Raw genomic sequence first — 24,506 nt, 5'->3', positions numbered from 1 at the left:
CGCAAAGTATTATGAAATTAGCTACTTAATCACATGGCAAATTTTGAGTAAAAGACAAAGCAAATCTTATCATTTAAATATTGTTTGGCCGTCCTAGCTAGTTTCCTCCTAAAGTCTTTGCTTTCTTTGTTTGAAAAAAAAAAATTCTCTATACTTTCCGTTCAATGGGGAGAGTGTAAGTTTAATATTTATTCATGCATTATTCACTTAAAAAATTTAAACTCAATTAAATCTCAATACATTATTCAAAGGTTCTACAAAAAAAGGAACAACTGATCTAGACAATTTCTTTCTTGAATAATATTTAAGAATTATGATTATCTAAAAACAATGTTTGAGCTTTTTCAATTAATTAATTAATATTCAATCATTATTCTTGGTTTTTTTTTTTTAGATCACACAATCTTTATTTTTTCTGGTTTGACTGCTAACAAACATTATTTTATTCAATTGAGATCTGTATTAAACTTGGTCCTCCATAAATTAATGTGTCGGCCCCTCCCTTAACGGCTACTTTTGTGTGATCTCCCAAAGTCTTCTTTTTCTGCAACTTCAATACCACCATAAAAACTCCGCAAATCCCATAAATCTCTTCGGTTTTTTTGTTTACCAATGTCTCACATTTCTTCCCATGGGAATCCATTACCACCTGTAAAAGTGGTGGAGTATTTGGAATCATCCATGTCCAGCGAGCTTCTCTGCAAGTTCCCGGACAACTCTGCCTTCGACTTCGATTACTCTCAGAGTTCTATTTGGTCCCCTTTGGTTCCCCGGACCTTTGTTAATGGCCAGGATGGATGCCTAGAACTTTCAAGAAAGCTACAGTACGATGAAAATGATTTCACGGGGTTGCTAAAAAATTCCAAGAAATTTGCAGCCAATATCAAGAAAAAGTTCACCAGTGTTGTCTCTGATAACATTTGCATGTACCAAAGAATGAAGATGAATAAGAGGAAGTCCTTTGGTTTTTCTCCGGTGCCGTCTTCGGGTCGCCTTAAGGCGTCTTCCCCAACACCAAGAAAGGTACGGTTTTCAGTTCATATAATAAGCGGTGTACGTATTGCGATCCTATATCCAGTCCACAATTACAGAATTATACATAATATAATTTTAATTTTATAATATACATTTTTGGGTTTTAACCCCCAATTTTACTAGTCGGTGGCGTAATATTGATATTATCTTTAAGGAAAACTGAGATGTAAAAATTGTGCCACCACTAGATTTTTATTCCGATATTGGTTGGCTCTACCATAAAATCTAACTATTGGGTATATTTTTGTTTAGTAATAAGAATTTTTTTACTATGTTCTTGGACTTATTATTTGACAGAGTAATAAGATGTGTTAAATCTTGGGTGCCATAGAAAAATGGAGTACTTTTTTTTACAAAATGTATGGATTCATTTGGTCTTGTGTGTTATGTGCAGAAATGGGCTAAAGCAATGAAAGCTGCTTCGAAACATTTCAAGAAAAAACAAAAAGAAAGATCCAATCCATCTTCATTTACAAGAAAGATCTCTCCAGTTACCTGCCAGACTGCAACTTGAGATTTATAACAGAAACTTAGAATCATTCAAATTATCAAGATTCCACGAAAAAAGATTAGCAACTATTTTATTTCATCTCAGTATTTCTTGGATTTCTCTTGACAAGTACCATGTACTAGCTAATGTGCGGTTCCAATTCTAGTGATTTGATTCTTGCACACAAAAATATATCACAAATTTTTGACTCGTTTGTTTAATGTACACAACTCACTTGACTTGCACATATAATAAATCTTTTGTAGAGGTTTAGAGCCGACCTACCCATTTGTTTAGATTTGTTTCCTTTGTCGCAGAATAAAGTGAACTTTTTATAAAGATTTTCATCAACCCAAACTCTCATGCTCTCCCACCTTCACATCATTGCCAACTTCTATATTTTCATGTTATCCTTATCATACATCAAATTTATAAATAATTGGTATAAAGTATGTTTTATTTTAATCTTATTTAATGATTATAACGAATAATTAATTGATTTTAAAAAATATATATACCATGTGATTGTCTAACACGTGAATGTCAAGATAAAATGAGATCTCGAAGTCGAGACATGACCGGAACGAATCCCTCGCCAGCTAAATACTATATATATAAGTGGAAAAGATGTACAGGAACCATTTAGCAGTAAAAAGAGAGAATAATGGAGGAGTCCAGCAACGGTGAATTGATTTTCATCCCATGGCCGGTGATGGGTCATGCCCAAATCGTCGAATTCGCCAATCTCATCATCCTTTGCCAAACACAATTTTTTTCTCCCAATCACGATTTTAGTTCACATAAGACATTTAGAGGACGTACCCCAATACATTGTTTCCAAAAAGAAAATGTTCTATCAAACAGTGTCGAAGCAAAAATATACATTCATCTTTGTTCAAATGGCTATTACAAAAATCATAAATAATGATAATCTGGTACAAACCGACCCAAAAAAAAAAAAAACTGCAAAGAAAATAAAAGAGCAAAGCGCCAAACCGATTAAAAGCCTAATGCAATCTCCAACAGAGAGTAATTTAACTTAGCTAACGTACAACGCGTTTTACACAAGGCGAGTGTGAGTACACCACCCTTGGTTCAGTGACTTGCATGTCATTTCTTCTCATCACTGTCATAGTATTCTACATCATCCTCATCCTCATCATAATAATAATATTCATCCTCATCCTCGTCGTAATAGAATTCATCCTCATCATTGTCGCTACTTCTTTGCCCGTTTAGTAGCAATCCCTGTCCCTGTTGGCTTAATTCTTGAATCCGGTCCCTAATGGCCGTTCCCTGAACACAAGTTTTGAAGTACGAATCACACAAATGTAGGATTGGATTATAGTTGAACCTAGATGTATGTGTTGAGTGTTGTGCCTATAATCTATATATGTATTTTTGTATACACCATTTTATGGCAGCCTTCCTCAAACATTTCGAGAAATCCAGCAACCCAACGATCTGCATTTTCAACCCAAATATTGCGATGTATGCCAGCTGTCTTTGCAACAGTTTGTATCTGCGAACAGTAATTTAAACATAAACAAATAGGGCCATGTATTAGCCCATAAGATGAGTAAGCTTTGCTCGCTACTAAGTTGCATGAGACATACAAATACGCAAATAATGGCACTTAAAAAATGACTTTCGACCAGTCAAGAGTGCACCAAATTCTACGGGAAACTCTTTTATATTTCACTTTAGCGAGCGTTTGGGGCGACATTTGGATGAATAACTAATATCGAGCTCTAATTATGTTAGAAACGAGAAAGGAACAACATACATTTACGACATATACATTTTCTATACAAGGGACATTGGCTGAAGTGCAGGCAAACCAGTACTGAGAGTTGGGACTATATGACACTTGTTAGAATGAAACTGTGTGTGGTGGGAATGGATGCCAGTTAACAGGATTTCGGGATTGAAGAAGTAGAGGACTAGAGGTTGCACATATTATGGCAGATAGGACATGACAATCAGCAACTTATATAATCATCAGCTACATCCTCAGAAAAAAGTCATTCTTCAAATTTTTGTAACCAATAGCTGACTCACTTTTGGTAAATGCCAAAAGCCTAATTTCTTCAAAAATTCTTGCGCTTCATTCGAACTGATACATTGGCATCAGATCAGAAGAAGTAAATAAATTTATGCAAAGAAACAAATTTTACCTTCTCGCCCACTTTTTCTTGGTGTTCTTTGACTTTTTCTTGTAACTTCTTCAGTCTCATGTTCACCCTTAATCCCTTTTCCTGCGGATTTTACACAAATCTTAGTAATGCAAGAGTTCTAGTGATACAGATTATTAGAAATATCAGAATCCAATCAGGACAAGAGTAAAATAAGAATATTAGGAACACCATACCCTAACATAGCTAACATTGAGCTCCTTTCTTGTGTATCCACGATCCAAATTCCGCAAGACATATTGATTATAGTCTTTGACTATTCTCATTATGATGTCCGAAGTTGAAATTCCTTCTGTCCTTTTAGTCTCTTTAAATCTTCCAACAGCTTTGACCTGTAACAAAAGTAGCATAATATATGGTATTCAAATGTCGACATAATGAAAAGGAGTGGACAAGACCAACATCCACAGAAAATTCAATAAATAAACTACAGCCGAAAATTATAAAATACAATGCCAGGCTTACAAATTCATAAACATCCTTTCCAGCTCCACTGGTATCCGCATAACTGTATAAAATCCATTATAAGAATTAAAAGAGTTTAAACATACGCTTCGTTGATAACTAGCATAAATTACAAATCCAACCACAATTTAGAAAGAACAAATCAAATCAAAGGGAAAACAAAACAAGTAAATAAGGTTTTACTTCCCACTAGCATTTGCGAAGTTGCAAGTGCAAACTAAAGACCTCCTTGTGCAATTTGCAAACTCCAATAAAACCATACACAGGAATCATAACATAATCACAATAAAATATCAACCCATTAGCAATCAAAACCAGCTATTAAAAACCACATTATAACAACATCCCGATATTTTATAAACAAATTTGTCATAAAATTTTCCAGAACAAAAGACTAAGAGATCTTGAAGAGCTTTTCATCAACATGTATTTTTAGGGTCAACGGGTAATTTGTTTAATTAATAAATTATTAAACCGTAATCGAGAAAGATGTTCAGACACTTGGGACGGCGATAACACCAATCAAAGTCTCTGAACACATAATGTTCTATGATTCTCCAGAATCCTGATTCATATTGTTGCAGCTTAACATGATAAAGAAATGGAAAAAGGATACGGCCACTATCAAAAGAAGGATAGAACCCTCGGACTTACGGAAGAGCATCATGCGCCACATAGTCGATTCGGTGCTTGTCAAGAAACTCCTGGTTTATTACCCATGGGGCATCAGGGATAACCTCATCAACCCACCTGCCAAACAAAGAAGCCAGGCATAACACTATCTGGTCCTCAAAATATTTGGCAGGTAAGACAGTGAAACTATTTTAACATCTGTATAGATATAAAACTAAAACAATTAATCATTTTCATCAACACTATCACGTGAAAAATAATGAAAAACTATCATAGCGGAAAGGTTAAAATTGAAAATGCTTAACGATCATCAACAACCCAGTAGTGTCTAAACTGAACTAAAAAAAGAAACAAAGCCATGACTGGACCAAAAGGTCATCAAGAATCAGCTAAAAATGCATGACGCCGTTTCATAAACAGGAATGTACAAAAAAAGACAAACATACTTGCAATGGCGAAGCGATTCATAGCGCTCAGATTCGGTCATAACAGTCTTTCCCTTGTACTTGTGAGTAGTCTCATCGTTGCAACATCCAACCATCAAGTACGTATTTGGGAAGCTGCACAGATATATACATGACATCATTACACATGGCCACCAGAGTTCATTTGGCCGTAGATAAAAACAAGGCTTGATGTGACTAAATTGACAGAACTTGATGCGCAAATAAATCATGAACACAAATAAATGATAAAACCAAAATACACAATGTTTTAAAACGGATGAAAAAAGGCACTCTATATAGGTGCAAATGGAGGGAGACCGAAGCGGGTTCAGGCGGACGAGGAACGGGGCGATCAGCCCTTAATCAAAAAGTAGAAATTAAACGTGTGATCTCCCAAAAACGGGTGGCAGAATAGATCAGATTCATCATATTTAGTGGACATAAAACCAAACGCCTAGCGAACAAGTAACAAAATTTCGAAGATATGTCAATTCAAAAGGCCAAAAATAGCAAGAAACAAAAATATAAATCAGACCCACAAAAATAAAGTAAAGCAGCACGACATACGCAAGTTTGGCCTGTTCGAGAGCTCGAGCGTGGCCGAAATGGAAAAGATCGTAGATCCCATCGGCGTACACACGAACGGGGTAGTCGGACGAGGATGGAGGTTCCACGGAATTGCTGATACCAGCGCCACTTCCGCCCATCGCTCAGCCGTTGCCCTTCTCTCTCCCACTGGGGTGTCGGCCCTATTCGATTTGTGTGCCAAATATTCTATTTTGACGAATCAAAGTCGTGTGCGCGTGGAAAATAAATACCCCACCTTGTAAAAATTAAATACCTAATTTTTTTTATTCACAAAAATAATGATAATAATAATTAATTAATAATTACACACTGTAAAATTTGGATATAATAATTTAATAATTGATTTTACTTTTTAAATGAATTTTTATTAATTATGCAAAGAATTACAATAATACTGTCCAAAGTTCAAATAAGACATGAATCTCAAAATAAATCGATAAACTAGCACAAAAAAAAAAAGTTTTAGCAAGAATATAAATAATTACATTTGATTGTAAGAAAACAGAACGAGTGTGAGGTTTCTCGACTAAGGGCATCCGCATCCGTCGGAATTAATCCATGTTAATAACTCACCATCTCATTAAAAATGATGGGGTCCACGAGCCACATATTCATTACATTAACACTTCCCCATTATTAACACACACCCACATTCATTTAATTTCAACTTTCATTAGTTATGGGTCCCACTGTCCACTTACTCATTTTTTTTTATTTTTAATATTTCAATATCTTTCTAATATTTTTAAAATTTTACAACAAATATTACTAAAAATAAATAGTATTATTATTTTAAAAATAACTTAATTCCAATATTCATTAAAATATTATTAAGAAATGAAAAAAAAGTTGGACTCTTTTATTTAAAATATTATTCAACACAATCTCTTTAAAAAAAACACAAAATACAAAGAAAACGAATTACGATAATCGAATATAGCCGTTGGTGCATAATTTTGCCGTTTGAAAATAGCCGTTGGTGATAATTAGCGACGGTTTTCACATAGCGACGGGTGTTAAAAAACCGTCGCAAATAGCGACTTTTTTTTAAAAAAAACAGACGCTTTTCACTTTGCGACGGTTTACGAAAAACCGTCGCAAATTTCGAAATAACGCCGTTCATTCTGATGAATTTCTTGGCTGCCATGTCAGCCAAGATTATTAATTATTGCGCCCACACTGGTGGGCGAAAATTAATGGGTGTTATTAACACTCATTATCCAACCAATGTGGGTGCCCCAAGTGATAATTGCATTGGTGCACAATATATTCTCAGTAGAGTCGTCGGCTCAAGATTGATAGCATCAACAAATTTTTTTTTCATCAAGCTCGACAATCACATCAGCAAGGTCGAACTCCTTAATCCAGTTGATAGCTCTAGTACGGCAAGAGCTTTGCATTCCTTCACAGTCCGATTTTTAGGACAATGTTACCAAGGAATCCCCTGTAATTAATTAAGGTAGGAGGGGAGGTTCTCTTTAACTTTAATTGTATTTGTGGTTCTTCCATGAAGGCCTGCATCCTCGACAGTGTTCAGAGGGCCAAAATTCTTATGATCGCTGCTCATTTTGAAGGCAGTACGGCACACTGTCTTTTACTTTTTCTGAATTACATGCATTGGGATCTTGAATCTGCCTTCCTTTCATCCCTTGCTGGTTATTGCCAATTAGTAATAACAGTAGTTCTACATTTTACTTGCAGGCTCTATATGGTACGCTTTTTGAAGCTGAGCATCGTTCTACATTTTAGTATCCTTAATTACTGGAAAATTCCGTTGGCGAAATGGTTAGTTCCTCGGCAGCGGAAGTTCCAGAATGACCTCAAATATATCAATGGTTTTCTCGATGATTTGATAAAAAAAATGCAAAAGAGAGCAGATTGGTGAGACAATGTACAGGAAGTTCCAGAATGACCTTAATTTTTATATTTATATGTGGACTTGAAACATAAGAGTTGCATAAAGATTGCAAAACCATTAGCGAAATCAAGGACTGCCTGTTTATTTCTTGCAAGTTGAATGATGCAATGTTTCTTATTATATCCATGGATACAATACAAAAAGTCAAAGGTAAGCATTGTTGGTGAAATTACTGGACTTCTAGGTAAGCCTAGTAAAAATGAGAAGTTATTTTACGAGTGACATGCCACAATGATACTTGAAAAACACTCGTGCTAAAGTAGTAGTTGCTTTGTAAATGCCTGACTGCATGAGCCATACGTTTTCGGTTTGAATTTATATTTTTTAATGATCAAGTAGAATACAAACTATTAGAACATATATTCAAATTGATTTCAAAACAAATAATCAATAATTAAGATTCAAAACTAAGTTAATAATTGAGCACAAGAAAACAGTAACGACAAAAATGACATTTGCACTATACTTTCATTTTTCATGCTTCCAAACTTCAAATAAAATATTTATAGCCAAAAAAAATATTCCAACAAAAACAAGACTAATATATTCTATTTTATTAAGGTTGAGGGCATGATAGTAACCACTTAGGAAGGACAATAACTTTTTCTTCAAACTTTACCCTTATATGATACTAATATTATAATTTTTTTTTGTTTTTTTTTTTTTAATTCAATACATATTTTTATTTTTTATTTAAAAAATTCAAATATCAATTTACCTCCATAATTTGTCAAATTTCACTTTAGTCCATTGATAATGATAAAAAGTACTATACATACACGCATCGCGTGCAGAATAATAGTTAAGAAGATGTTTTATTTGTAGGAGGAAAAATTTTGAACGAGAATTGAGAGTGCGAATGATTACTTCTTTAATTGAGAGTACTTTACATATTATTTTGCCAAATACTATGACAATTGACAAGCAGTTCAAGCAGGATGATTTGATGCGATTCTTGACAAAAAAAATAACCATATAATGTATACGGATCGATTTACATTTATTATTTTTAATCAAGGTTTTTAAAAAATTAGGATGTCACTTAACAAAAAAAATTGATCACCCCAACAATTTTATAAACAAATTTTTTTTACGAAATCCAAAATAATTAATACTCAAATATCATATATTAATATTATATTTTTAATGTTTTATAATAATTTTTTTCATAAAAAATACATGAGCCAGAGACTTCATAAAGTTTACCTGATGAGAGTCCAAAATCATTTTATGTCACACTTGACTCAAACTTAAAGTCAAACCGGATTATTAGAATTCAAATAACTCTTAACATTACCGGTCCGCAGTAAAGATACCGCCGCAATTTATCGTTAGGTAACATTTTGAATTAAAAACCTATACGATAATATGCATTTGACTTAATTTAATTATATACATAATAATCAATATATTGTACACGAATAACTGAAAACCGTTCTTGATAACCTTTAGTTTCTTGATAACATTTTTTTTATGCAAATTGAATATAGAATGCTGAAAAACTAATTTCATATATAAAAACACGATTTTTTTTAAAAAAAACTTAACTATAACGACCGCATATGACAATTTGTTTTGATTTTTTAAAAAACTACAAAATCGCACTGCGGTCACCCCTATAAAATTGGAACAATTTCATTAATATCAACACTTACTATACATGTTTTCATATTAATTTATGAAATTTTAGGTACAAAAATATTAAATCAACGTATTGATTTATATATTCATAGAATCAATTGACTCAAATTAGGTAAAATCATGATTTAGTCTTTCACTTTTTGAGATATGAAATGTAAAATACATATAGATCAAATATTTTTATACTCCACACATTTTGTTTCTATATCAGATCTGAAATAGAAGACTCGTGAGATAACATGTGGTCCACAGTGCATAAAAATTTCTTGTATATCAAGGAGAGTGTAGAATCACTTTCTCCTTGATTTTGGAATTGAGGATTTAAAAGAGCAATTTACCCTTACTGATCAAATCAAATATTCACATAATTGTGCAAGGAATAATTCACAATTATATAAATGAAATACTGTTCGGTACTAAGTTAAGTATCATTTGGTGCCCATAAAATACACTATTAATATATTTCCATTAAAAAATAATCATTCATCTATATATATATATATATATTAAAAACAGAGTTTTTGCTAAAAATAATAATTTCCAAACAAAATATCATTTCTTAAAAAGAAAAGATATATAATGAATATTGAAATATATGTACCGCAATAAATGATAATTTCAATTATTATTTGCATTGATTTTATGAATTCATTTAATTCAAATTTGAATTTAATTCATTTTTATATTAATTCAAATATAATTTATGTATTATATGTTTTTTATTATTTTTTATTCAAATTGAAACAAGACTCTGTTGAAAACATAAACTACATTAAAATTTTTGCATTGATTATATCAATCAATTTAATTTGTGATATGATTTGTGTTACTATGAAATATTTAATTTTTATTACAAAATGTACAAATAAACTTTAAATCACAAATGATTGCAATATTCAGCATCACTCATCACTTAGCCAAAAAAATTAATCGACATGCGTTATATTTAAGAAATTTTTTTAAAATCAGCGAATAGTTTTTATTTTTATTTTTATTTTTTATAATTTTAATATTTTTTTCAATTTAAATATCAGTTCATTTTTCACTAATTTTTAATAATATCATCAAGTGCATCGCCTTCGGAAGGCTTGGGACGATGTTCGGTAGTGACGAGTATGGGATTAAACCCGATCTCGTCAGCTTCGTCAAGGTACAAGTTCACCTCAAGCTAGATTTTATAGCAGTTATTCTTTCTTTTTTTTCATATTCTCAATTTCCATTGCTTTTGAATTTTGATAATATCCAGGCTCTTTCTTCTGCATACGTACCTATTGGAGCTGTTCTTATGAGCCCTGAATAATTTTACGATGTCATATATTCTCAGAGCAACAAGCTTGGTTGGTGGTGACATTTAAACTTTTAATCTGATATGATTTTTCATCATAAATCCTATGTACCGAGTTGCTCAAAAAATTGTTTTGTTCGAGGTTCTTTCTCCCACGGATTCACCTATTCTGGACACTCTGTATCCTGTGCTGTTGCTTTGGAGGCACTTAAGATCTACAAGTATGTTGTCATTATTTATTTCCATTACAATTAATCGTTATCTTGATCGTTAAGATTGATAGACTTCTCCGCTACAATCAATTTAAGGAGTTAACTTGCACAAAGAAGGAATCTCAGAAAACAGAACGTACGTTACGGGATCAAATTTTATTTACTGAGATTACTAAGTGTCTATATTTTAGATTTTTTTGCCATAATTCTTAGGACTTAACAATAACACTCTTTGCACAAGACTTATTTGCTACATATTCGATTATTGATGGGGAACATCAATCAAGACCCTTGAAAGAATTAGTTCATCATAAAAGGTTACCTTGTTTACAGAGAGAGAGACATTGTTGAGCAGGTGAACAGAATAGCAGCCCAAATTTCAAGAAGGTTTGAAAGCGTTTTCCGACAGCCCCATCATCGGTGAGGTACACGAACATTCCATTAGATTCATTTCTACAAGTTTTCACGTCGAATGCTATGGATGGTTTCTTATTGTGTCTTTTTATCAACACTCTTTCTTGAAGATACGTGGAACTGGTTTGATTCTTGGAACAGAATTCACGGATAACAAATCACCAAATGATCCATTTCCTCCTGATTGGGGTACAACCTTGCTACATCTAACGTTAATGATTGCTAAACAAAGATAGATCAAATGTTGGTACATGACTAGATCTTCATTTCTTTCATGGAATTTGAAGGTGTTGGTGAATATTTTGTAGCACAATGTCGGCAGAATGGCTTGTTAGTACGCTGTTTGGGCGACATCGCAATTATGTCTCCTCCACTTATAATAACTCCTCAAGAAGTTGATGAGGCGAGTTTCTGTAAATATAGCATTTGAATGATTATGGCTGAAGGGCTCATTATCGATGATGTTCGATTTGAAAAACAGGGCATAACTCGAATAAAAAAACTGATTCATCTTTCCTTTTTCACTTTTTTCAGATTATACGGATCTATGGAATAGCTCTGAAGAAGACAGAAGAAATGGTGGAAGAGCTCAAATCTAAGAAATAATAATAATAATAATAATAATAATAATACTAAAAAGTAGTAAATTTACGCCGAATTTGGTTTGCAGGATCAGGTAGGTTTATTTTATTTTAACCTACCTAATCACGTGTTTGGTACGTTTTTTATTTAATCAAGTTAATCCCTCATATGAATGATTATGTTATATTAGGTGTGATAATCACTCCTCACCCCCTAGGATTATTTATCTCAATCTTAATCCAGCTTATTTTTTCAATTTTACACTTCTCCTAAATTCAAACTCATAACCACTTCCCTCCACCGCCCGCCGGACGCCGCCGACCGCCGCCGCCACTTCCAGCCGGCCAACCACCGTCGACCAACTCCGTCGCCGCCCACCACCACAAAACTGAAAGGACAATTTCGTCAATTCATCGAAAGATTATTATTTATCTCATTCTTAACGATCATACTAAACATAATATTATTTTATCATTATCTACTTCAATCATTTTTTTTAATCATTTCTCTCTTAATAATTTCATTATTTTATCATACAAATCAAACGTAGCCTTAGTATATGACAAAGTTACACGGATTTCTTGCATCAAGAGAGCACTCACGTGATGATCCTACACTGTTTCATGAAATTATAAGTGAGAATTCTAAAGATTTTGCTGTTTGGACTTTTCTTGCAGCCCTTCTGTCACTATAGTTAAACCAGGATCTGAATCGAATTGAATTGTGATGAATCAATTAGTTTAATGTTTTTTTTAAGAAAAAAAACAACTGGTTTAATGTTAGAGCTTCGGTTTGCTTATAATTTTGGTTGTAAGTTTGAGTAGACAAAAATTTGTGTGAGACGGTCTCACGGGTCGTATTTTGTGAGACGGATTTCTTATTTGGGTCATCCATGAAAAAATATTACTTTTTATACAAAGAATATTACTTTTTATTGTGAATATCGATAGTATTGACCCGTCTCAAAGATAAAATTCGTGAGATCGTCTAACAAGAGACCTACTCGTTTGAGTATATCAAGTTCATGGGACTTTATTTATTGTAAAGGAAAGCCATTTAACCTTCAATCTTATATCTTGTGAAAAATGGGATTTATAATATTTTATTAAACTAAATTAAATTAAATTACATTCATTTTTATATATCTTAGTGTAAATGTTCATTTTCATCATTATGTACTGGATTTTGTGGTTAAAGTTGAAATAGACAGCTCACCAGAAATATATTTTAATTTATTAAGTTGAAGGGTGGTCATCTTTTCCAATTTGGACCTGGTTGGCACGTTAAAATATGTTTTAAGAGTAAATTCAAACTTTTTTGCTGTTATGAAAAAATTCAAAATAAGGTTTTTTTTTATTTATAAATTTAAAATCAAATGGTACCATTGAATGGTCATTTTCTTTGAACTCAGTCCATTCTTGCGTTAATATGGTGCTTCGTTGCAGTCAGATTAGGGAATTAGTATATTTTTTGACCATTTAGTCCTTCAAAGTCAATTTGGTGGATCGAGTCAAAATCCTCGTAGCCGGATATATGTTCATATGTTAGGAAGACTCATTTCAAAGTCAAATTTATATATATACAATATACATATATCTAAAAATGACTTTCGACGAGATTTATGTCACTATATCATATATGATAAAAACTTGTGTGAGACGATATCACGAGTCGTATTTTATGAGACGGATCTCTTATTTGGGTCATCCATGAAAAAATATTACTTTTTATTGTGAATATCAGTAGTGTTGACCCATCTCGCAGATAAAAATTTGTGAGACCAGTCTTACAAGAGACTTACCAATCATATATTGGGCTCATATTTAAGTTGATATAGTATTGTAGTCTCCAATTAATTATTTTGTTATTTTAATATGAGAAAGTAATTTTCTATTCATAAAATTTGTAATATTTCTCAATCAAAATCACTTATACTAACAATGAAAATTTTTCACACATGTGCAATAAAACAAATTGATCGGATGGTACTTCTATGAATTATAGGGTTTCTATAATTTCAAAGTGACACTAAATTTGAAATAACTTAAAACCTACAAATTAATATCCATTTATTAATATGTGTGTGTGTTTGTCTGTTACCAAAATAACTTTATATTATACTTGTAAAAAAAATTGTTATTAAAACACCGTGAATTCTAAAAACAACTAATAAAAATTAATAATTAAATAAATATTTTAATTTATGATCAAAATCTGTTAAAGTATCTTCTTTAAAGTTCTTATTTTTTTTATAATCTCAAAAAACTAATTTATATTCACATGATCTAAATAATTAATATGCTTTTTTATCATAATATATTATAAAATATATTCTTTAAAGTTAATACTTTTTTTATATAATCTCAAAAAACTAATTTATATATATATATCGATCATAATGTAATATAAAAGAATCAATATATTTACATTGCGAAAAATATCTATGTTCACAAAGAAAATGAACTAAAACTCCATCGACAACAAGATAATCAATCTCTTTACATCATGAAAAACGATGAATGATTTTTAAACAATTATAATAACTACGTCATTTTTCTTTTCAAGTTTTTTTGACTCCTCAAAGTAGAGTCAGTCGTGATCAAAAAAGGGGTGAAGAATGCGAGGAAAAATTATTATTATTATTATTATTATAGAAATTGAAAAAATAAATATTTTATAAAAAAAGAGAGTCGGGAAATGGGTGCTAAAAGGAAAGAATAATGTATCTTTATCACATGTCATCTTCGCAGACGTACACAGGGCGGTTTGGTTGGCTGATTGTGGTCTCCACCACTGCATGTTATTTTATGTCTAAGTTTTTTTTTTAAAAAAAAAATCTAAAGTTTTCTTTTAATTAATTTGTCCATTGACCAAACCAACTTTATTTTCTTTTATAAAATTTGAAATATATAGTGATAATCCTGTTATCATATTGGGTAAATAAAGACTTACAATTAAATTTTAATTGTTCAAAAAAATTTATATTTTTCTTTGCTACAAACATAGTGAAAATTGTTTTTTCTCGATTATTTTAATTTATGTTTGACAAATTTATAATTAAAAATTAAATTCTCAAGACATATACGTGATCTGTATCGATAACACATGATACACGAACTTATATTACTACAACATCGTATCAAACTCGAAATTAATGAGTACATGATTTTTACTGTGAATATCGATATGGTTGACTCGTCTCACAGATAAAGATTCATGAGATTATCTCATAAAAGACCTAGATTGTGAGATGATCTTTCTTTCACGGACGATCCAATAAATGGCAAAGTTGTAATAAATTATTAAATTAAAATAATAATAATAATAATAATAATAGTAGTAGTAGTAGTAGTATATGTGAACCCTATCAAACGCGTCTTAGGTTGGAACCGAACATTTCGAATTGGCCAACAAAGGTCCCGCCACACCGAGCCCACTGCACCGCCGCGTAGACGAGGGCTACTCCTCTCCTCTCCTCTCCTTCCCCTATTAAATCCAAATTCAGACCCTTTCTCCCCATCATTCTTCTCCCAAACTCTCCATTTCGCATTGAAAAAAAAACGATATTCCTCCGAAAATCTAAAGCAGAAAAAGGCAAGATCAGCTCATCACGCATCTCCGATTCCACAGGCAAGTGGTGTATTATATATTTGCGTGTTTGATCTCTGTGTTTCTCTCGAATTTTATGTGCTTCTGCAGATTCTCTGTGATTTTTTCTCTGTTGATTGCTTATTATACTACCTGGATTGATCGAATCTGATCTGTTTATTCTTTAATCTATTGCTTTCTCTGAATTTCTTCTGCGTTTGTTTATCCTTTTTTTTAAATCGATGAACTGATTCGATGATTTGTTTTTTGTGCTGATTTTGACTTAAATCAGTCAAAAATAGACACTGAAACCGGATTGATCGACGATCATCAACGTGCTTTTTTTTAAAAAAATTCTTAATACGAACAAATCGCATAGCACTTTTATGATGGTGATGATCATATAGGAGGAATTTGGTTGCGCTGTCAATTTTTATTAATTTTTTTCCCTGTTGATAATTTATTTCTACGATTAATCTGATTATTTGTGTGATTTTTGAAATCTTAGGTGCAGATTACAGTTTAATTGATAAATTTTGGCATCAGAATACTCCTAACACTGTAACCTGTTTAGAAAACGAAGTTGAAACTATTGTTTTTTTCCCTGTTCTTCACGGCCTGTGCACTACTCCATGTGAAAGTCCAAAAGAGTCACACATGATAAAAATTACAATCTTCAATAATTTAAAATGCGCGGATTTTGTTCCAAATTTTTGACACACCGAATGATTTAATAATTTACGCATTTATATTTTTTTGCACTTGTTTTTGAAAGTTAAATTTCTTGCCCTTGTAAATGGAAAAAGGTCCATCAGTCTCGGCAGACTGTAAATTTCCCGAAATACTTTGGTCCGTTTGGTCAATGCCATGTCAACTTTTTGTCTTTAAGTGGCGGTGATTCACTTATTTATTTTGTATTGTATATGTATGTGAAAACTGAAATGGTAAAGTATTTGTGGGGAAAAAAAAAGGAAATAGTAAAATATCACAAGAATTTACAAAACCTTTGTGGGCTCCACTAGCTTTGATAAAGACAATTCTCAATATTCTCTTTTTTGTTTAGAAAACAATAATTATTTTCTTTCCCTTATTGGGATACACACACTGATTATCTCACTCTCCAATTCAATTTCAATACACAGGGAATAAATTATTTCAGTCTATTTTTCTAATCGATCCAGGTTGACATTTGCCCCGATAAAACCCGGATCCAGTGGATCCATAATTTTTTTTCACATTTTATATTTTTTAAAAATAAAATAAAATAAAATAATTCTGAAACACATGAACTTGTATTTCTTGATTCTCATGTAAAAATTTCAATGATTTTTTTAAAATAACATATACAATTATAGAAATATATAAATGTAAAATTAAAAAAATAGAAATTTATTAAATGTAATATAGGGTCAAGCTCAGTGTAGATTACATTTATATTGATGAATTTAAAATGTTTAGTTTCAAATCCATTTGTTTGTTTGGATAAATTCGCTTGACAACTCTAAATCTCACCTATCTATTTTGATAGTCACTGTGTTAGATTTCGAATATGTGGAATCCTTTAAAATCATTCTCTCCTATATTCCCTCTAGTCCAAATGCAATCTTCTAGATTGATTTCCAAATGAGATCTTTCCAGATTTTATTGAACCAGAATTTCAAATTCCCAGGTTTTAATATGGGGTCAAATTAAGCGCGGAAGAAAAATGTTATAGATTAAACTAACCAAAATCGACGTAGCCAAATTTAATATACCCGGATTTATTGAACCAGAATTTCAGATTCCCAGGTTTCCGTTTAGAAATATCCTTCACATGCATGCCTCATTACCTCACGTGTATGGCATATATAGTATAATAATCAAATTGGAACCGGTAGAGTTGGTGGTAGGTGCAATAGGATTCGATGAATGTGTTCACAGTTGTATATATTATTTTATTTCGGAATTAGAATGTCCTGTTATATCTGGTGTGTCAATGTTCCTTGCTGTCTGGGAATAATAAAGTATATAATGACTTCTTATATGTTTTTATTTAAAAAAAAATTAACATTACATTAAGACGAATTGGAACAGTATTTATATACAATATCATTAAATCAGACTAGAAAAACACCTTTTAGCTACTCTATGCTGACTGAATTCTTAAGAGCCCGTCTAGCTAGTTGATGCCCGCTTCATTGGCTGATCGTCTCGTGGTTGATGGTTAGCAATCTGTGAGCTTTGACAAATTCTCTAATTTCTAGAATTAAACCATCAACCACGAGACCAAAGTCATCGTCTTGATGATTAACACCTTGAACTGCTTGGGACTATCCAAACATATATGTATTATGGTTCGGTCGACACTACCCCTGCGGGCACTGCCTGCAGGCAGTGCCTGCACGGGTAGGATGAAACAAACCATGTATTATGCATTACCGAATTTATCACATCAAGCTTATTTCTATTAAATTATTCGAGTTCTGAGTGGCCAATACCCCGAGAAATCGAAGTGACGTGATATTTGATTAAAATATAATGTTATTCTTATCTGTAAAACGTTTTTATTTTTATTTTTATGATATTATTATGATTTTAAAAAAACTTATAGTGTTCTCCCGTAAAATCCTTCATAAACGGCAATATCTGATTCTTTCCCGTATTTTAAGTCTTAGCAAATTTATAAATTAATCCTAAATCAATAGTTAAAAGAGTCATCAAGATAATTTTTTTATTATACATACATATTTTCTATGCTCTTAGTGAATTTTGTCATGAAATCATTTCCTTTCCCACTCAAAAATAGCAGGGATTGTGACGAGCATTAAAATCTTGCGTGTGGGTCATAGTTATCAATACGTCTAGGCAACATCATTAGTCGCAAATCATGAGACTAAGCGTTTCAACTAGTAACGTGTATTTTATGTTCACCATTATTATGAAATTAATAGAATACACTTATATATCGTTGAAAAAACATATAACCCAAGAATAATTATGTCAGTTGAAATTTTCCAGAATATGAGTTTATACCATTTGTCCTTTGCAAAAGATGACGGAATCTTGAAATCAAACATCGACTTTATCCATTAATTTCGTAAAATTCTTTTCAGGGTTTTAGAAATCGGTAAGCTGCAATCCATTCAGTGATGGCAGAAGAGACACCTATAAGCCAGGAGCCTGTAGTGGAAAAGGTGGCGGAGGGTGCTGTGAGCAATGGAGTGCTTCCCGATAAGGTAAAATTGTGGTGATTAGGATCTTCCTTGGGGTTATAATGGGCTATAGCCCAGCCCAATTTTTTGTTTTAGTTATGTGGGAACCCAGAATAAATAACTTCTATAAAAATTTGGCTCCTTGTTTCTATGAAATTTCTCTATAAAACTCAACCTGAAGACTTCGGGCTCTAAGGCTCAAGCGCATGTGCAAAATCCTTTTTTTTTCAGATTAATTTTTAAATATTACAATAGTTATGTGTTTTAAATGTATTAAAAAGTGATATTTTTTTCATGATTGGAATATAAAAAATCACAATTCTTGAATATGGAAAATTTAATTTGTTAATTTTGATCAATTATTCGTTGTTGGAGCAAACTAAATTATAAAATTTCGAAGAATTAAAATTTCATGTCGTAAATTTATCATCGCATTACTCTATATTCATGAAATTCTCGAATTAGTTTTAAAGATGTTGTATATAAAACCATTTAGATTGATTGTTTGGTTATTGCTTGAATATTTGTTACCTGAGTCATTGATTTAATATTTGTTGACGAGTAATTGATCCTTGAATCATGATTATTTATTGTTTGAGTAATTGAATGACTATTACTTGTTTATTTGATTGATTTTTATTTTTATTTTATTACTTGTTTATGGATATTTTTAAACTATTTCAAAATGAAATATCAAAAAAGATAATTATTTGTTGTTAAGTTATATATTCTATTATATATTAATTTTATACATAGCGTAAGCAATATTATATAATATATAATCAAATCACATCACATCACATCACATCACAAGGGGGGATATTTAACTAAAAACATTATGCCCGGGTTCACAAGTTTACCCTAGATACAGTAGATAGAGAGAATATGCAATTTATATTCCTGATGTCTTTAGTCCTCACATTCTTGATCCTTTGTTCCGGCCATTCCTTTCTCACATAGTATCATGTCTTCTCACGCTCGACATCATAACATCAGACTTTTATTGGTGGCCAATCATGTAGAGTTCTATATGCTCTAAAACCAAATTCTGGTAAACATGATATAAGTTGAAAAATTAAGCAGTACTTTATCACGAATTCTAAAAAAATAGAAATAATTGTTTCATTATGGAAACTTCAAAGCTGGAATTGGTCAAGTCTGCTTCTTATTTTTTCATAAAATTTTAATTTCAGATAACAGAAGAAAACACAAAGCAGGGGGAGAAGGAAGGAAAGAAAGAGGAAGAAGTGACGTCAAATCTTGATGGTGAGTTCGTAAAAATAGAGAGAGAATCTCTTGATGCAAAGGATCCTGCTGGGACCATAGCCGATGAAAAACCAATTATTGTTGAGCGTAGCTCTGCTGCCAGCGATCCTGAGGCTGGTAGAGAGTTGTTGGAATCACAAGAAAAAGTTAAAGATCTTGAGCACGAATTGCAGAGAATTTCAGGTGTTTTGAAAGAATCTGAATCCGAGAACTTGAAGTTGAAGGATGAACTTTTGCGGACAAAAGAGAAACATCTGGAGAGTTCAAAGAAACACGAAGAATTTGAACTTGAACACACAAAACTGCAGGATCAGATATTAGAAACAGAGAAGAGATACAATGAGCAGCTGAAAACTCTGCAAGATGCATTACAAGCTCAGGAAGAGAAGCACAAAGCATTGACTGGTGTGAAGGAAGCATTTGATGGTCTCAGTCTTGAGCTCGAGACATCAAGAAAGAAGATGACTGATCTGGAGCTCGAGCTCGAAAATTCTAATGTGGAAGCCAAAAAGTTTGAGGAGTTGCATAAGGAAAGTGGTTTACATGCTGAATCGGAGATACAGAAAGCCTTGGAGTTGGAGAGGTTGCTAGAGGTCGCAAAATCTAGCACGAAAGAGGTGGAAGATCGTATGATTTCTTTACAAGATGAGCTCAGAAGCTTAAATGAAAAGATTGCTGAAAGCCTGAAAATCGAGGAGGCGTTAAAGAACACTACTACCGAGCTTTCAAATATCCAATGTGAATTGGAGTTATCAAAATCACTGACACAAGATTTGGAGAAGAAGCTAGCTTCGAAGGAAGATCTTGTCAATGAATTGACAAAGGGATTGGAACTGGCCAAGGCTTCTGAATCTAAAGCTAAGGAAGAAAATGAATCACTTGAGAAGTTGCTGTCATCAACAAAAGAAAATCTTACAGAGAAGGAATTCCATCTTGAAGGTGTAAAGTTGAAATTGGAGGAGGAGTTCAGGACAAAGGAAAAGATAGAAGAAAATTTGAAGCTCCAGCAAACAAAGATGGAGGGTATGCAGGAAGAACTAACCAAAGCAAGTAAAGAAAAAGAAACGCTGGAAGGTGAGGTGGCTGATTTAACCAACAAAAGTTCCCAGTTGAAGGAGTTGTGTGATGAACTTGAGGCTAAGTTGCAGCACTCGGATGAGAATTTTAGCAAAACAGATTCTCTTTTATCCCAAGCAGTGGCGAACAGCAAAGAACTGGAGCAGAAACTGAAAACCATTGAAGAGCTTCACGCGGAGTCCGGTCATGTAGCTGATAATGCGAACCAGAAAAACCTAGAGCTCGAAGACATGGTAAAAGCCTTGAACTTAGCAACTGAAGAAGTAAAGTTGCAGGTGAGAGAATATGAAACACGATGTACCGCATTGGAACAGAAAAAAATCGAGCTAGAGCAACAGATGAATATGACGGAATTGAAATGCCATGATTCTGAGAGAGAATCGAGAGAGTTATCTGACAAAATATCAGAACTGCATGCCACACTCAATAAGGAGGAGGAGGAGAAAGAAAAATTAGATGCCCAATTGCAAGAATTCAAGGCCAAAGTTTATCAAATGGAGTCCGAATTGGGGAAGGTAATGGCACATAAGTCCGAGCTTGAGCTGGAGCTAAAGAATGCTATAGACAAATCTGATGAGCACGAGGGACGAGCCAATATGATTCATCAGCGAAGCCTTGATCTTGAGCAATTAATGCAGGCATCAGATTCCAAAGCAGTGGATGCTAGCAAAAAAGTGAGCGAGTTAGAGCTCCTTCTTGAAACTGAAAAATTTAGGATTAAGGAGCTTGAAGAGATGACGAGCTTATTGGAAAAGAAATGTTTGGGTGTAGAAGAAGAATTCACGAAAAGCCATAATAATGTATCTGAACTTGAAGCGCAGCTTGAGGTGGCCCAATTAAAAGTGTCAAGCCTAGAGGTTGCCCTGCAAGCGTCCACTGAAAAGGAACATGATCTGATAGAGTCCTTGAATGTAACTACAGAAGAAAACAGAATCTTGAAAGATCTGTCAAAAACCTCGAATGAAAAGCTATCAGAGGCAGAAAATTTACTAGATGTCTTACGGAAGGAAATCAATATTTCCCAAGAGAAATTGGAGAGCATTGAAAAGGAGCTCATGGCTTCGGGAATGAATGAAACCCAAGCTATGCAGAAGCTTAAGTCTGCAGAAGAACAGCTAGAGCAACAAATCAAAGTCTTGGAGAAAGAGACTGCGAGAAGTGCAGAACTTGAATCATCTCATGAGATTCTAACGAGGGACTCTGAGTTGAAACTCCAGGAGGCAATTGCAAATTTCACCAGCAGGGATTCCGAGGCTAAATCTTTAATCGATAAAGTAAAGAGTCTTGAAGATCAAGTGATCAGTTATCAACAGCAGCTTGCCGAAGCAGCTGAAAGATATGAAACTAATAAAAAAGAGATGGATCAGATTTTAGGGAACCTAGCTTCTTCTGAAAATGCCAATGAGGAACTCAAAAGTAAGATCTTGGAAGCAGAAGGTAAAGTTGATAAGCACGTTGAAGAAAATTTGCTGTTGTCTGAAACTAATGCACAATTCAGCAGCAAAACAAGAGATCTCGAAGAAAAGCTGAATGCTGCCTTTTCTGAGTTGGAAGCCTCTAACAAGCATCTAGCTTCCCACACAAACACTATCGCTGATCTAACAGAGCGCCATTCTAAAGTTTCTGAACTTAAGTTGACAGCTGAAGCCCGCATCTTAGAAGCCGAAGCACAATTGCAAGAAGAAATTCAGAAATTTGGCCTGAGAGATTCAGAAGCTAAGGCCTTGTCTGAGAAGGTAAAAGCTTTTGAAGCACAGGTAATAGAATACGAAGAACAGGCTAAGGAAACATCTGCACGGGTGAAAAGTCTAGAATTAGAATTGGAACACACTCACTTGAAATCTACCGATCTGGAGAGAGAACTTCACACAAAATCGGGTCAGTTTGAAAAGGATGTTGAAGCACTAATTGGCACAAACTCAAAGCTTACTCTGGAGCTTGCCTCGTATGAATCTAAACTAAACGAGTTAGAAAATAATTTGTCCATTCTGTCATCTGAGAAAGATGGTACAAGTGAAGCACTAAATGCTTCGAAAAAGGAGATAGAAGAGCTGACGCTGCAGCTTGCTTCTGAAGGTCAGAAGCTACAATCTCAGGTTAGTTCTCTTCTCGACTGCGACATATTGTACTACTTGAGATAGATTATTATGGACTTTTCGTGTTTGTGAAACTCAAAGTTTTCTTATCAATATGTTCATTGTGCAGATACATTCTATTATGGAAGAGAACAACATGCTTACACAAACATATCATGGTTCCAAGAAGGATCTTGAAGCAATGATAATGAATCTTGAAGAACAGTTGAAAGACCACAAATCAAATGAAGATGCCCTCAAGGCTAAGTTGGAAATCCTCAACACTGAGGTAAACCAAAAATCTGAGCTGCAAGATCAACTAAAGGAACTCGAAGAACACTTAGCAAGTGCAGAAGCTAGATTTAAAGAAGAGGTAACGACAATTATTCTACCAGTTTGATTAACAGATCGTTGTAGATTGTAAATATTGAGACTATTTTTAATACGCTGCTTTGAATTGCTTGGTAAATTCCTGTTACTATTTCTGGAAACAGAAAGACTTGAACTCTCAAAAGGAGCTGGAACAAGAAAATGCTTTGAAACATTCCTTGGAAGAACTTGACGTCAATAAACACAAAGTTGCACTCTTGGAAACTCAAGTTAAAGAAATTGAGGAGAAATTGCATCTGGCTGACACAAAACTTAAAGAAAAGGTTAGATTCTACTTTGCATCGAATCACACGTGCATATTTGTCATCTTTTCATATCACCAACTTAACTATCAATTGCAAAACATTTCATAATTCATGCTCTACATAAGCATTACTGATTTAAATCACAATACAGGAAGTTGAGAATATTTCTGCTGAAACCAAGGATGAAACAATAAGATCTCGGGGAATCGACTCCTTTACCAACATTCCTCCCAAACAAAAGAGTAAGAAAAAATTGGAGGCACGTTCAGCTCAAACATCTTCCTCAGACACACAGATTCAAACCTCAGAGGTGCCACGAGGCATGACGCTTAAATTCATTTTAGGTGTGGCTCTAGTTTCAGTTATTGTTGGCATTATTCTTGGGAAGAAGTATTAGCTTTGGAGTTGAGGTTTGGATTCGGCTTCCATTTTAATTATTTTACCCACTTGGATTAGAGCTCTGTACTTTTATTTTTGTCTGATGTTTGATCTTTTGATTAGGTCATGATTGGTTTTGATTTGAAACCTGGCCCGTAGTTACATAGCATGGAAAAAGGAACAATGAAGAATATTCACTATGATTCTCGATGTAATCAAGTCTGTACTTATTATATTCCCTCATCAAGCTCTCATTTTCTTGCGGGGGTGGTTGGACTTTGATAAAAACTTCAGATTTCATGTATTATTTTTCTAAAAAGCACACTATTATTCTTGTCACAAATAAATTATTTATTTATTATTTTGTTTTCTTTGATGAATTTATAGTTACA

The 24,506-nt window shown here is 33.1% G+C and overlaps 3 protein-coding genes and 1 pseudogene across 4 annotated transcripts; 3 read left to right on the top strand and 1 right to left on the bottom strand.

The window, feature by feature from the left end:
• The first annotated feature begins 533 nt into the window (after nucleotides 1-533).
• LOC142520427 (uncharacterized) lies at nucleotides 534-1,738 on the top strand. The gene is made up of 2 exons (XM_075623405.1): nucleotides 534-1,023; nucleotides 1,430-1,738. The coding sequence occupies exons 1-2, from the start codon at nucleotides 613-615 to the stop codon at nucleotides 1,547-1,549; spliced, it is 531 nt and encodes a 176-aa protein (XP_075479520.1). The 5' UTR covers nucleotides 534-612; the 3' UTR covers nucleotides 1,550-1,738.
• A 618-nt stretch (nucleotides 1,739-2,356) lies between these two features.
• Nucleotides 2,357-6,069, bottom strand: LOC142555080 (choline-phosphate cytidylyltransferase 2-like). The gene is made up of 8 exons (XM_075665745.1): nucleotides 5,832-6,069; nucleotides 5,265-5,378; nucleotides 4,840-4,935; nucleotides 4,186-4,228; nucleotides 3,897-4,052; nucleotides 3,703-3,783; nucleotides 2,937-3,047; nucleotides 2,357-2,821 (listed from the first exon to the last, which is right to left on the bottom strand). The coding sequence occupies exons 1-8, from the start codon at nucleotides 5,969-5,971 to the stop codon at nucleotides 2,636-2,638; spliced, it is 927 nt and encodes a 308-aa protein (XP_075521860.1). The 5' UTR covers nucleotides 5,972-6,069; the 3' UTR covers nucleotides 2,357-2,635.
• Nucleotides 6,070-7,048: 979 nt separating this feature from the next.
• LOC142514726 (gamma aminobutyrate transaminase 1, mitochondrial-like) lies at nucleotides 7,049-11,928 on the top strand (annotated as a pseudogene).
• A 3,479-nt stretch (nucleotides 11,929-15,407) lies between these two features.
• On the top strand, nucleotides 15,408-24,475 carry LOC142555038 (uncharacterized). Of its 2 annotated transcripts, none has more exons than XM_075665692.1 (7): nucleotides 15,408-15,543; nucleotides 18,593-18,707; nucleotides 19,877-23,122; nucleotides 23,232-23,474; nucleotides 23,596-23,754; nucleotides 23,888-24,146; nucleotides 24,238-24,475. In XM_075665692.1, exons 2-6 carry the CDS (start codon nucleotides 18,621-18,623, stop codon nucleotides 24,131-24,133), a joined length of 3,981 nt encoding a protein of 1,326 aa, XP_075521807.1. In that variant the 5' UTR covers nucleotides 15,408-15,543; nucleotides 18,593-18,620; the 3' UTR covers nucleotides 24,134-24,146; nucleotides 24,238-24,475. The 2 variants fall into 2 exon arrangements, with proteins under 2 accessions (XP_075521807.1, XP_075521798.1); XM_075665683.1 differs by having other exon boundaries at nucleotides 15,409-15,534; nucleotides 18,585-18,707.
• Nucleotides 24,476-24,506: the final 31 nt, after the last annotated feature.

The sequence above is a fragment of the Primulina tabacum genome, chromosome 1 (genome assembly GCF_025594145.1).
Source record: "Primulina tabacum isolate GXHZ01 chromosome 1, ASM2559414v2, whole genome shotgun sequence".
Taxonomy (NCBI): Eukaryota; Viridiplantae; Streptophyta; class Magnoliopsida; order Lamiales; family Gesneriaceae; genus Primulina; species Primulina tabacum.
This window is presented reverse-complemented; position numbering and strand designations above follow the sequence as displayed.

Excerpts from the sequence above, each read along its gene's own strand:
- LOC142555038 (XM_075665692.1), top strand. The coding sequence starts at position 18,621 with ATGGCAGAAGAGACACCTATAAGCCAGGAGCCTGTAGTGGAAAAGGTG. Across the intron at positions 18,708-19,876 it reads ATGGAGTGCTTCCCGATAAG|ATAACAGAAGAAAACACAAA; the intron begins GTAAAATTGTGG and ends TTTTAATTTCAG. Across the intron at positions 23,755-23,887 it reads ACACAAAACTTAAAGAAAAG|GAAGTTGAGAATATTTCTGC; the intron begins GTTAGATTCTAC and ends ATCACAATACAG.
- LOC142520427 (XM_075623405.1), top strand. The coding sequence starts at position 613 with ATGTCTCACATTTCTTCCCATGGGAATCCATTACCACCTGTAAAAGTG. Across the intron at positions 1,024-1,429 it reads CTTCCCCAACACCAAGAAAG|AAATGGGCTAAAGCAATGAA; the intron begins GTACGGTTTTCA and ends TGTTATGTGCAG.
- LOC142555080 (XM_075665745.1), bottom strand. The coding sequence starts at position 5,971 with ATGGGCGGAAGTGGCGCTGGTATCAGCAATTCCGTGGAACCTCCATCC. Across the intron at positions 3,784-3,896 it reads TCAATGTTAGCTATGTTAGG|GAAAAGGGATTAAGGGTGAA; the intron begins GTATGGTGTTCC and ends TAAAATCCGCAG. Across the intron at positions 3,048-3,702 it reads AAGAAAAAGTGGGCGAGAAG|ATACAAACTGTTGCAAAGAC; the intron begins GTAAAATTTGTT and ends TACTGTTCGCAG.